The 14,030-nt window shown below is 35.4% G+C and overlaps 1 protein-coding gene and 1 long non-coding RNA gene across 2 annotated transcripts in view; both read right to left on the reverse strand.

Annotated features, from left to right (window-relative positions):
• LOC139770237 (uncharacterized) overlaps positions 1-14,030 on the reverse strand; it is a 106,988-nt gene that overhangs the window by 45,882 nt on the left and 47,076 nt on the right. The gene's annotated exons all lie outside the window — the stretch shown is intronic.
• The window catches only part of LOC139770221 (uncharacterized), a 66,848-nt gene that overhangs the window by 42,324 nt on the left and 10,494 nt on the right, over positions 1-14,030 (reverse strand). Inside the window, exon 2 of the mRNA XM_071701993.1 lies at positions 9,297-9,374. Coding sequence (XP_071558094.1) covers positions 9,297-9,357 — 61 coding nt within the window. The 5' untranslated portion in view covers positions 9,358-9,374. The remainder of the gene's footprint in view (positions 1-9,296; positions 9,375-14,030) is intronic.

The following is a 14,030-nucleotide window of genomic DNA, read 5'->3' on the forward strand; positions in this document are numbered from 1 at the left end:
TTGTGAGTCTCGTCGAGAAGAGAAACGCCGAGGAAAGAAGTCGCACGGAAGCAAGAACAACAGCCGCAAACAACGGGTAAGAGTGGAAGTGTTTAGTAGACGATGAATGGAAGAAATATTCGCGAAAAGTATTTCGAGTATGAATAGCTCTATGAACACTCTTGCTGCTTTATCTACATCTTCTATCAATCCCGAAAATTTAATAAACTTTCAAAACATTTCGCCGATTTACGTAAAATAAATAAGAAATTACTTATACACAGAAAATAATGAGATATTTCTCTGTATTTTTTCACAAGTGTTTAACAATTAATAAATTTTTAATATTAAATGCCTTGAAAGAATCCATTCTCAATTCTGTCGAAATAAAGTCCATCCAGAATCAAATAAAGAATGAAATTTTATCTAACTGCTTATTATTTTATTTAATCTGTTCTCTTCGGTGATTTAAATGTTATTTTAATGTCAATATTAAGAAAAGATGTTCTCTAAATCTTTCGATAAAATAATTCATAAATTTACTAAAACTTACTTAACGAAAGTTCACTGCAAAGCCAATAGCCTGTGTTATCAAATTGGTGGATTCTCTCCCAACATAAGACCGACGTGTCCGCTTGTTATGCGCGATACGTCATTTCCTTTTTCTCGGCTTCTCTTACGGAGATCGAAAAGACCGAGGAAGAGGAAACGAAGACGGGACAAGATAGAAGAGGATGAGCCAGGCAGCGCCGGGCGGGCCCGACTGCAGGAAGTGGTACAAAATTATGAAGCGGTCAAACGGCACGTGTTGGACGTCGCGCGGTGCCGTTGGCCGACCGACCCCGTCGTCGGCGATGCCGGTGATCTCGAACTCGGGCAAACGGGCCCGAAAGAAACGATCCGTCAAGAGATGAGGCGAGGTCAAGCGCGGCAGTAAAAAGGGCGCGACACTTATCACGCACGTGCGTGCCTCTTGCGACTCGTGCACCTTCTCTTATATCCCTTCGAGCTCTATTTCTCGTTTTTACCTCTTATCCGACCGGTCCCGCATTACACCAGAATCCTATGGTTTTCTCCCGGAAATGTTTTATCTACGACGAGACAGCTACTCACCGGTAGCAGACAGTATCTCCGGACCTGAGATGAAATTCCACATTGTAGAGAATGTACGTTGTTCCACAGAATGCGCCCGAATGCAAGGACCGTGTTAAAATTGTCTTCCGAATCCTCGATTTTTCAACTTTCTTCTTCATTATATGAGTATTATTTTTCTTCTACTATAATGTATCATATCTTCTCTTTTTATATTCTTAATTCTATTATTAAAAATTTTATAAAATTTATATGTTTATCGTTTTACACTATTATATATTTTACATATCTTTACTTATTCAATACTGCTTCAATGAAACTTTTTGGGCTCTTTAATAAGAAAATATGTGATACAAGTAAATATATGCAAATTATTATGGAGCTGTATAACAGCAAAGGATTTTGTATCAAACATTCACATTCTGTACTAAGAAAGGATATCTTTCTTCGATAAATCATGTCTTATTGCCATTCGATATGATAAGGCGTGTCCCTATATCCCGGACAACGCTGGCCAAAATGAGACACGTGGTTTTAGAAGAACTTTTAGAAGAATACATCCTGCTTCCTTTATCAGATTTTTACTTCTTTGAAGAAAATTACATGGAGGTTTGGTAATGTAAAAAGTAAATTGAATTAGATTTGATTTCAAAACAGAGACATTACGTTTTCACTAATTTAGTCATGTCATTAGTAAGTCCTAATTAGTCATCTAAATCGATTAGATTTCAATATGTGTAAGAGCTCCATGTACGGAGATTCGGAAAGGTCAAAGGTCGATGAAAGGACCCTTTCATTAAGGATATCACGTAGCTCCCAGCGTGTACGCATTAGTAAACGGTATTAACGACTCGCCAGCACCTTTATTCATCCTTTCAGGGAAAGAACGGCAGGGAGACATCGGCGAGCGGAAACTCAAGTCCGGGCTAATAGAATTTATGGCGTTTAATTACGGAATTACATAATATGTATTCTCGCGAGCGTCCCGCGCGGAACCGCCACTGTGTTCGGCGGGTTCGTTAGTTTCTTAAAACTCGCTCGTATACACGGTGCGACCTTTAAGAAGTATAACGGAGACCGGCTAATTTGCCCGTGGCGAGCTGCGTCGTGCCCGCGATATCGTCGTGCAGCACGTTCTTTTTTTTTTCATGCGCGTTTGCGTAAGTACTATCGCGCGTATCGGCGTGTGTACGTGCGTGTCGCAATTGTACGCATTATCATGTAAGGTACCTGTTCCCCGAGTCCGATGTCAAATCTTTGGGCGTGGGATAATTGCTCGGGCACTAATTACCACACAAACGCATACACGAGGAAAAGATATTGATTTCGGCGTTTCCGGTTGAGTCGATACAAGGCCGATAAATATTAAAGCCAATAATATTAAGCTGGTGTAAAAAGCTTGTCATGTTTTATAGGTATCTGTCATTAAATACAATTAAAAACACAATTATAGTGAAATCGAAACGGAATTGCCATCACGGGCTGTAGTATACTCTTTTTTATCTAGAGAGAAAGTTTTTAATCCTTTTTTAAAAAAAACTTTCTATCTCATTTATTTGATGGAGAATTTGATGGAAAAATAACAAATAAAATATATAGTATATTAAACATTACTTAAAAAGCCATTTTTAAATGAAGAAATCTAATGTCGTTAGAACTTTAAACTCCGTCTTTGAGATCCATTATTTGCATCCTTTTGTAACACGAGAGATGATTTAAAAATAATCACATTGTTTTCGCAAATTTTAGAAATGCATTATTGAATGTTGCAAACAACTTGATGTACACATATATTAGGAAAGAAAAAGCATTTCTCGCTGGACTATAATTGCAGCTGCGGGCAATTAATCGGAAAGCTAGCGATATAAAGCATCATGCCGGACATTACGCGTATATGGGAATCAAAGAGTGAGGCGTTGCCTTTCAATGCGCGTAATTACGAGCCCAGCGAGCAGTGAGAATCTATGTAAAACACGTTACAGAAGCGAGAGTGAAATGAGCGGCCAGAGATAAATCAGTGGCGCGTTTTCTTTTCCTTGCCGGAAGAGAAGTCATATTCTAAAAAGTACTATAGATACCTGCTCGCGATCACCACGTGCACTTCGATTCACTTGTAAATATATAGGTACATCCAAATGAAAATGGATCGCTTCCTTCTTGATACAGAAAGAAAATTAGTCTATAAATTTCTACACAGTTTAGAACTATCTTAAAGGTTCGTGGAATTAAAACGGAAGCTGTTCTCGTGAGTTTAAAAATGTATTCGTGTACATAATGAAATAACAATCTACATATACCTATCTGGAAAACATTTTCAAGAGATCCAACTCATCCAACTTATCTATTACATTTTTTAGTTTTTAACATTAATAATGTTATTATGTATAAATATAACTATGTATTCTTTTATAAATTCTTATAAATTTTTTTAAGCAATCTTTAAACTGCTCGAGATTTTATTTACAGGTGGATAATTTCAATGGTGCGCGAAGTGCAAATGTAGCATTAATTAAATATAGTAAATGTTAGTGTGTGCTAAAATGATTTTATGTTAAAACATTATTATCTCTGATGATACGCAATAACGAATAAAGGGAAAAAAAATAGCGCCGACTCGTGCCATCTTTCACTCGATCATTTCGGACTTCATCATCGTCTTATCGGTCAATCGCGAAGCATGCCTTCGTTACCCGACGAATTCAAGTCGTAAATAAAAGCGCTTCCTCATCACTCGAGACTTTCCTAGTTCCTCTCCGATGAGCCACCCTGCGTGATGCTCTTACGTATACCCGTCTCTACGTGTGTACCAATCCACGTGCACCGACACGCTTTTGCTACCTACGAGCGCACACGCTTGCACGCGTATAATCAGGCGCGGATTAAATCGGTACCGAAGAAAGAGCGAAAGTCATTATCCGTTGATATGAAATCTGATGTGGGTTAGTAAATTGAAACAGAGACGCGGAATTGCAGAAAGAATATCAAAATAACAAGTTTTATACGTTTCTAATTATCATTTTAGATGTAAAATAAAGGTGGTAGATATTGTTCGTAGTAAAAACGTTTCTAACGTCTAAGTTGGTTTTATCTCCACCCCTCAAATTCACCATCCAGTCTACGGTGACGAATGATAGTGTAATATGAGATCACAAGAATTCAGAAAATAGCCCGTCCCTACTAATCACCGATTATCACGTTGGCTTTTAATTCCTTTCGACGACCTAGCTCCAAGTCTGCAGACGTCTGCATGTAGATACACGTGTGCAACGTCTATCAAGAAGCATCTCTTGGCTTTCTCGACTATGCGCCAAAAGTGCATGCGCATATCGTAATAAATCGCTCGACGTCGCGAGAGGGACCACTATCTACTATCTATCTATGTAATTAGCAATGGATATTTTCTCATTGGAGATTTCACCGATTTAAACAAAGAATATAAGATCATCGAGTTAAAAATTATTACAAATTTATTTCTCAATTAATTTGGGATATATATTTTTTAAATATCAAATTAATATCGCTTTGAGATTACTGACGGATCTCTCGTGTCAAATAGAGAATATACGATTTCGGCGAGGCAGAAATCGTACGTGTCTCTCTCCTCCTCTTTGTATCCGCTTTATGAGTACGCTTGCTCGAGCGAGCGCGAACGCACGTATGCGCGAGCGTACGAGTATCTCGGCTGGCTGGTCGCCGGTTTCTCCCGCGCTAATTAGCAAAAGTTTGCTGTGCAATAAACGCGTCTAGCTTTACGTAACCCGACTGGACACTCGCGCGGATACGATGTGCACAATGCCGCTCGTTAATAGCCGCGTCCAATCTGTGTCCTGCCATCAAAATTGCTGAAATAATCTCACCAAACTTTCCTCAGCTTTCCTTATCCACGAATGGATCTTTCGTGAAATCTCGGTATGATGCTTATATATATATACATATAAGATGAAATTTTTGAGTTTTGGTATTGGATCTATCATATAATTGTTGTATCGTTCTCGATTCTCGAGAAAGATTTTAACGACCGCGCGCATACTTTGGATAACAAAATTTTGAATCAAATATGATATTCAAAAGATTATTTTTATAGTTGTTTTCGTTTAATGTATCCTGCTAAATTAAGTCAAAATTATTTACCCTCTTGTAACTGGAATACAGAGATGGTATTTTATTCAAATCCATATTCAAATCTGTAGCATCCTGTATTCTCATTTTTCAATTTCCTATTCATATAATGATATTTGATTTACTTAATTTCAAGATATTAGCACCGTACCAGATTTTCGAAGTTTAAGAATATCTCTTTGATTCTTACCATAAAATAAAGACGATTTCAGATTCAAATTCAGATTTTTACATTTGAATCGTATATTTTATATATACGATATATTTTTTGCACGTTGCGTTCAGCGAATGATATTGAGAACGCGTGCGCTGATCGTATCCGCGAACATCGAATAGAGCCCAGCCTCTCTCTTCCTGAATCGGCTCGCTATGGTGCCGTGGCCAAGAGCGCGCTTGTTTTCCGGAAAATTTCCTCGTACGTTCACCAGCCATTTCTGCTCGGACAACTCCGCATCGCTCACGCGTTCAATATCTCAATCAGTGGCGCTCTCCAATGAGACCAATCCTTTCAATAAATTTCTTTTCCAATTTCGAAGTATTAAAGAACAAAGATTTCGGATTAAGAAGATTAAATCTGTGAGAAAAAGCTAGTAGGAAGAGCTAGCGAATATATTTATTAATGTTTTGAGGATTTTGCCCGACAATAATCATTGAATCAATATTTGATCACTTACATTTTATTATTATGCATATTTTCAGTGAAAGAATAATTAGTAGAAACATATTGAAGATAGTTATTCAAAAATACATCTTTCTTGCATTTATATTTTTGTTTGTGGTATTTCTAAATTTTATACTTTTACTTAATAAAATAATTTTGGAAAACTTTATTTATACTAATGTAATTTATACAGATTTTATATACAAAATCAAACATTTATGCTTCACAAGACAAGAAAATTTTATGGCAATATCTTAAACAAAATTTTTTTATCATTAAAAAAGTAAAAAAAAATACATCGATAAACATTATTTTTCGAATAATTTCGGAATCAATTGAACCATCAATTTATCTTAATAGTAGAAAATTAGAATGACTAAAATAGGCAAAGAATGACAAAACTTTTACTTGCTGTTCCTCCTTTCCATTTTTAGACAGATTGTGGTCATGAAACTATATCATCACTATCATCAGTATGAATTAATTATAAACTATCTCCAACTTGCCGTTCCAGTTATAATACTCGAACAATAGCAAATAGTCGTTAAATTGATAGCAAAATGAAATCAAAATCACAAAAAAAAGAAGCTTTGTTTCTATTTCTACCCAACGCTGATTATTACGTAAGATAGTCGCTCTCATGTTAAATCTGTTATTTCAATCAGGCTTAACTGAGCTTGACTTTTGATGAAAAAATGCGTGAATGCTCTGTGCGTCTGTTATAAAGAAACTCGAGCCATTGTCGAGCCACTGCTACATTCCATCGCCATGAAAATCATAAAACTCTGAGTAACCAAGCATTTCGACTCGTTTTATGTTGTCTTTCGTTTGCACTGGATGTCTAAATTTAGACAAACGGAATTTGGCTGTAAAGAAAGTACAGAGATATGGAATCTAGCCTGACCTTCACGATGACATGAGAAAGCATATGCCCTTACGTGACTATTCCTTTAACATCTGTGTTTCACTTGTGTTTAGAATATCAAATTTCTAACTGTTCTGCTAGCAGCTAGAATAAATGAAATTACTACACTGTTCAGCAAAATAACTTACTTTTTTTCGAGCACAAGAACGAGAATAATCGTTTCCCGTATAGTTTTTTGGATGCCATATACGATCCTATTTACCAAATTGCTTTATCACGACACAATTTTGAGAAATTTGCAGTTAAAATTGCAAAAAAGGCTCTTTTTGTGCATTTTGGCATATTATATATCTACGATATGTGACATGTTGGAGAAGATGTATTGCAATCAAAATTAAGCATGTTGTTAGGGCTTTCAACCCTTAAAAGAAATTTGTTGTATCAATTATGGTTAAAGAGATATTAATGATTAACATAGAGTCTATTGCGTCAAAGTTGCGACTTACATCGGACATTAAAGATCCAGTTTGATAATTAATTAATAATAAAATAATTTAATTTAATTGAAAAATCTTTTCGAAATTTTTTTACGGTGCATTCATCGTTGTTAGGTAAAATAGTTTTGCTTTAAATATAAGAAACAACAATAAAAAGTATGTAATGCGTTAGAATTAAGAAATAGATTATGCCAATTTGTATTTGTCGATCTCTTACGTAGGAGGCACTTTCATCTCTACAGAGCCCCGTTATCTCGTGATATATATTTAAGTACTTTCTTGTGCTTCAGTGGTTGCACGAGAAGTCTGGTTGTTCCGTGGAGAGAAGAAACGCGATTCGAATATGAGGACAGGTAAGTGGTCTCTGACTAAGACAATCAATCTAGGAAAAGTCAGGTATCTCGGTTGAAAGATCTGATGGCTGTTTGGCAAAGCCAACAGAATCATCTTTATAAATAGCATATCGTGTGCAATACGCAAATACATATTAATCTTGTTTAAGTAGAAATATTTGTATTAGTTTCCTTTATTTTCGACATGTATATACGTTATTTTGATTTCTTTAATTTTAAGGAGTATAATGATAATACGTATAATAATAAAAAAAATTTTGTATTGTATTTTTTATACTAAAATGTCTCACAATCAACTTAAATTTTATTATTAGTATTTTTATAATAAATTTCATAATTGCAACAAAGAAAAATAAAGTCTTTTAACAAATCATAATAAGCTACATCAGATTTAAATTAACAATCCCACTTTGGAAAATGGTCTGATATATTTATTCTAATGCATCTCTACCTAAAAATCAATTTTTGAATGAAACGCGACATAAATCACAAACGAGAGAATCGGAGAAGCGACTGATTTTCAGATATTTCCAAGCGTTCACGAGCGATATCAGTAATCGGCGTACGTGGTCACGGGCCATGTCAGCGTCTAACGGGGCAATCGTGCAGAAACGGTAGATAGTAGCGAGGAACAAGACGAATGAAGAGGAAGAAGAAGAGGACGATGTGAGGAAAGCGGAGGATGAGGACGGCAGGGAGGAAATCGGGGGACTCAGAATCGGGCGGTGCATCGTTAATGCAGATTGCCCGATTGTGAGTTTCATTCGATGAATCATGTGCTTTCCGGAGTGCGTGTCTGCACGCATATCGAGACACGTATTGTCGAGGGTTTAAGAGTACCCGATGACTCATCGCGAAATTTTCTAATGTACGACTCCGCCGAAATAACGCCCTCTAAATATCGCATTAAGTAAAAAAGACTGTGCGCATCTCCTGCATCAGCTATATCTACTTTCTTAAGTGACGGTAGGCAAGAACAATATTAAAACAAATTTGGTAATTTAATCGTTTAAACCTTTGATAAACCTTGTAAACGTAGTACTTATAGGATTATTTATTTGAGTCATGTGTTTCTAAATTGTCTGTGATTGTGTATTTTCCTCACGAATATTCGAATTTGGAAAATTCGATTCGATTACACTATGACAGAATACACGATAAGTATTCTGTCATAGGCGGAATTATTTCTGAAACGTGGAAAGTACAAATCGATCGTACGCGATATAAATATTCGTTCCGAGAAATTCTGGACGAACAAAGAGATTCATGAGAATAACGCGTCATAGGTTCATATCAGTTAAATCCGTAAGAGATACAATCAAAAAAATTGATAAAATATTTACAAGAAAATACTGCTTTCACATATTTTAAAGATAAACTTTTCGATGAAAAACATACATAAAAATAAAAAAAATTTCGTCTCTTCCTGAAGGAATGTACAGAATGTACAGTATTGCCGTGAAAAACATTGCTCAAGGTATAAAATTACTCGATGTAACTAGCAGATTAAATACAAATTGTCCATTGTGGCATCTAATTGTAGGCAAATTGCTTCAAATATAATTAACATTCCAATAATTTTGTTTTACGGTTTATATGCCTTTGACATACTTTTTATCATAACGTACATCCATCCATTTATTCATCATGGATAAAAGTGGAGTTAATTTTCAACAGTACTAAGCACTATAAGCACACATGCCACATAAAACATCATGCGGAGTACTCACTTATCTTTTCCATCTGAACCGCCCATTTTGCATCATCCGATCTTTGTTCCAGTTGAGCCATCGTCGCGATGACCGACCCTGCAATCGATTGGACGAATGTCGCCGTCAGAAAAATCGCCAGCAGAAATGGACACGCGTGTACGAGGCGACGCGGGTCGATGGCGGAAGCCCGAAACGATCGCGGGGGATTCTTCTCTCGGGCGCGCGATCGTTTCACCGTTACGTCGTACGTGAGCGCTTTGCACATTCCTGGACCGTGTCCAGAAACGATCTGAATTCCAAATAACAGCTACCATAATCGGAGATTCAAAGTGCCCGACGGCCGTTGGTCTAGAATTCCGAATCGAATTATAGGACCCGGCTCGCGAGAACGGCGCGGCGCGGCGCGGAGCTTCGGAGCTACGTTGAGATCGAGAATCAGATCCACCCTTGGGTCTCGCTCCAGTTATCGGCCAATGGCAGGCCAGATCCTTCCCTTAAATCTGGGCCAACTCTTTTCTAATGCCGAGACCAACCCCTTTCTTCACGACAAGCGTGATCTTTTAACGTACGTGCCGACTGGTAATCCCAAAGGGATGTAGATACGTGAAAAATAAGTACCGAGGATCGTAACCTTTCGGGGACGGGTCGTTTATTTGCAGAAAGCAAATGTGATGCGCAGTGAACGAAAATAGACTCAGTATAATATGAATCCGTTCTGATAATATTATGAATCTCGCTCGTAAAATATCTCTATCGTTTGATAAGTTTCGACGATATTATCGAATGAGATACGGCAAAACATTGTATAATATATCGTACGATATTTTCATATCTGTGTCTAAAGTATCTAAACTTTCGTATAATTTGAATATTTTTGTGTACAATGGTACGGAGCAAGAAAGGGGTAATTAATATTAAATTATTCTACGTAAATTGTAATTATGATTTTACTAATAAAAAAATTATAATAATATTATATTATTTATAGCCGTATATTTTATATATGTATTATGGTATCATTTAAAAGTAATAAAATTTATAAAACTCAAAGAACAAAGTTTCAATATGCGTCGCACACATTATTATTTACATATTAACTTTGATAATATTGTCCATTTCTCATAAATTATAATCCAATTACATATTAATCTTAATACTGCACTGGTTATTATTGTAACCATTAATATATTTAGCACAACAGAGGATTATAATAGATTATCGATCTTAAACGATCAGAACTTCTTAAATTAATATTAGAAACGTGATGATCTAATCTCAAGTCTTAAAGTATTAAAATGTAATGTTATATCTTTTAACTCCATCTCTTTTAACTGATTGTGAGGAAAAAATCTATTCCTGTTTCCGTAGTTTATTTTATGATATAACAATATTGAAAATATATTATTACATAGAAGAGCGATGCAAGTTTCACGTAATTGTACTAAGACTGTTAAGTAGATACGTAGAATAAGCCACTAATGAGACCACCAATGGGAGACTTGATTACTAGCAAAGTCGTCCACTTACGCTTGTTCCTGCATTTATCGTTCGAACAACGCATTAACAATACTATGCAGCTCTCGAGACGAGGAAACATTGCAAAGTTCGGCGATAATACTGCCTTGAGAAATTCCTTGAAAAATTTAGTATTTAACTGAATACCATTTTAATTGTCAGACAATTTCTTTGATATATTGGGAAAAATGCAATTTTATATTTACGAGGTATTTTCTCAATATCAAATAGTATTTTAGTATTTCTTGCATATTATAACTCAAACAATTTCTTTGATATTCGAAAAAATACAATTTGATATTTACGAGACATTTCTTCAATATCGTGAAATATTTCGGAAGTGAATATTTCAATAAGTTTCCAGTCTATGTTATTATCGCTCTAGAACTTTTTGCATATTATAATTTTACATTGTTATTCACACATTCATAAGCGCGCGTGTATATGTGCATAGAGATGCAAAAATATTACATGCGCTATTTCGTATTAACGAATTACATATATATGCCTTTATATTTTATTAATACAAAATGCACATTTGATTTTGCTGCTACAAACTTTTCATTTTCTTTTGCCATCTGTCTTAAAACAAGAGAGTTCTAGACGAATGGATCGTATCGAGTAGCACCGTCATCCTTCGCATTATTATCATCGCTACGATAAGCGCAGTCAACCATTATTTACGCGGCAATTATACGACTGAAAGTCATTGTGTCTCTCTGCATGTAAAATAGTGCGTGCTGAATTCTAGATCATGACTTATGTATCCCCGAGCTGACTGAGCGGGAATACTTTGAATCATCACGCACGCACGTTTGACAATTCAACATTTTCGCGAAGAAATTGTTGACAGAAATACGAATAATTCTGTTGCCATATCGCCATATGTGCCTCACGTATCGTTAAATCATTTCATACAAGCTTCATGGAATTTTACCCTAAAAATGATTTTGACGATCACTTTCACGAGATAATATCACAAAAATTTCGGCAGTCTTAGTTGAATGGGAACCATCTTTTCAAATATTTCTTAGCTTGAAATTATCAGCCTTGGTATAATTACGCAAAAATTATGATTCATACATAGGAAATCATAGTGTTATATTTTCGAGTTATTATTAATTCGTCTTTATTATGTAATAATTTTCTCATGCTACTTTTATTTTTATAAATTTTGCTCTTGCAACGCGAAATATTTTTTTGCTCGCTATTCAAGAGCGCTGTGCCGACAGCAGTCTGCGAATTACCATAAATGACATCTGACCATTGATACTTTTGCCTTATCGGCCAGCGTGATAAAGAGACTTCGTGCTGCCTCGGCACCGATGAGCGCAACTTCATTAGCAAGTAAGGTCATCGAAGAAGCGCAATATGCAAAGGTGACCGTGTGTCAATCTTCTACGTAAAGTCGTCTCAAATCTTCCGCGAATACATTATTCATACCGGCGACTCATTGAAAATCGGTATTTTAACACTTGCAAATAGAATAAACGATTTAAGGCACTTTAGAAGTGATAGAAGATTAATTCCCCTATTTCTTTTTTTTAATACAATCCATATAATATAAATATCTATTAACACAGCAATTATTTAAAAGTCATAGAAAATGTAGGAATGCGTAATTATTTAATCTATTTAATTTAAAAGTCAAAAGTAAATAAATGGAAATCTCTCGACTTAAAAAGATATATAAAAAGACATATACGTGTGGAACTACAATCGATTTTGTTTTGCAGTAGCAAAGCGTAATTTATTAAATCCGAGAATCAACGAGGCGCTACATAATTAAAAATTATTTATTAAAACATGAAATTGATGATTAATATCATTCATCACAATCAGGAAAAGACATTTATTCATTTCGTGAAGGACTTAAAACACGTGATGATGATATTGAAAGCGATATATGTATCATATTGATACAGAGCAATTGAAACCAGACGAAGGCTGGACCACTGACGGAGATCTTGGCATAGTAGGGACATCTCCGCTTTCATTGGTCGGCTAAACGAAGCCAATAGAGAGCAGGGACGTCACGCTTGCGCAGCCTCCCGCTGCGTCCGCTCTCTGGCACTTTCATCTTACTGCGGAGCAGAGATGACTTTGCCAGAATTATTCAAGATAAGAAGAATTATTCGACCATATATTTTTTTAACACTTTGTCTCGAAGGAGATGAATATCCAACGATTCTAAAGTTGTAAGAATTGCATTCTCAGAAAAGAGAAAAAAAAAGCGTAGCAAATTTTGATTTTAAATTTTTATAATCGAACAAAAACCTTGGTAACATGAAAGGATATAGTTTATCTCGAAAACAATAAACTGATTTTTGTCCCAAATCTTCAACTTTTTAAATTTTGTAGATATTCAAGTTTCTGAAAATATTAAACAGACGTGCATCACATACGTATATACACACGCAAACACGCACACACACATATTGGAAAAACAATCAAGTAAAAAAAAAATAAACGACAAAAAATATTTAAAATCGTTTTACTTATTAAAGTGTATAAGAATATAAAAAAAGTATGCATAGCTATTTTTTTACGGTGTGAATCTCACATAGAGTGACACAAATTTTTTTGTAATTTGAAACTACTTCTTGAATCTCGACAAAGCGGAAATTTCACACCTTTTCTTCGCTCGCAACCCTATTATTATTATATCAAGACCCCATATACCTGCGCCTTGGTTCCGGCGGAAACTACAAAAACAAATCAAAGCGCGTCCTTCCATCGGACAGGCGGAAATTGTCTTTATTTTCTCCTTTCTCTTAACGTTTCAACCGAACACACGTCCGGTTGATGAGAGACATTCGACCACGACTCACTTCTAAAAAGATGGACGGCTTTAACTGCACGACAAAAAACTCTCCCAGAAACTCTTCTCTTTCGCAACTTTGTTATATTTTCACCAGAAGTCATTACTTTAAATTAATTTAGCAGCACAATTTTTACCAGAGTTTTTAAATCTAAACAAATACAAATATCTATGTTTATTACATTACAATATTCATCAATAATTTTTCACTGATTAAATTATAAATAATAAATCTTTTACTGTTATCTTTTACTAATATAATAATTAATACTTGATTGTAAAATGTGTAGATTTAAAAATAAGTCGATCGTCTATTTTTAAACTTGCATTTTTCATTTTTCAAAATGTTTCCGTCGTAGATAATGGTCATGTGCATATATTGGCCATTAAAAAGACGCTATTGAATCATCCTCGTG

This window comes from Temnothorax nylanderi, unplaced genomic scaffold (genome assembly GCF_030848795.1).
Source record: "Temnothorax nylanderi isolate EJ_2023f unplaced genomic scaffold, tnyl_v1.0 TNYL_tig0028_pilon, whole genome shotgun sequence".
Taxonomy (NCBI): Eukaryota; Metazoa; Arthropoda; class Insecta; order Hymenoptera; family Formicidae; genus Temnothorax; species Temnothorax nylanderi.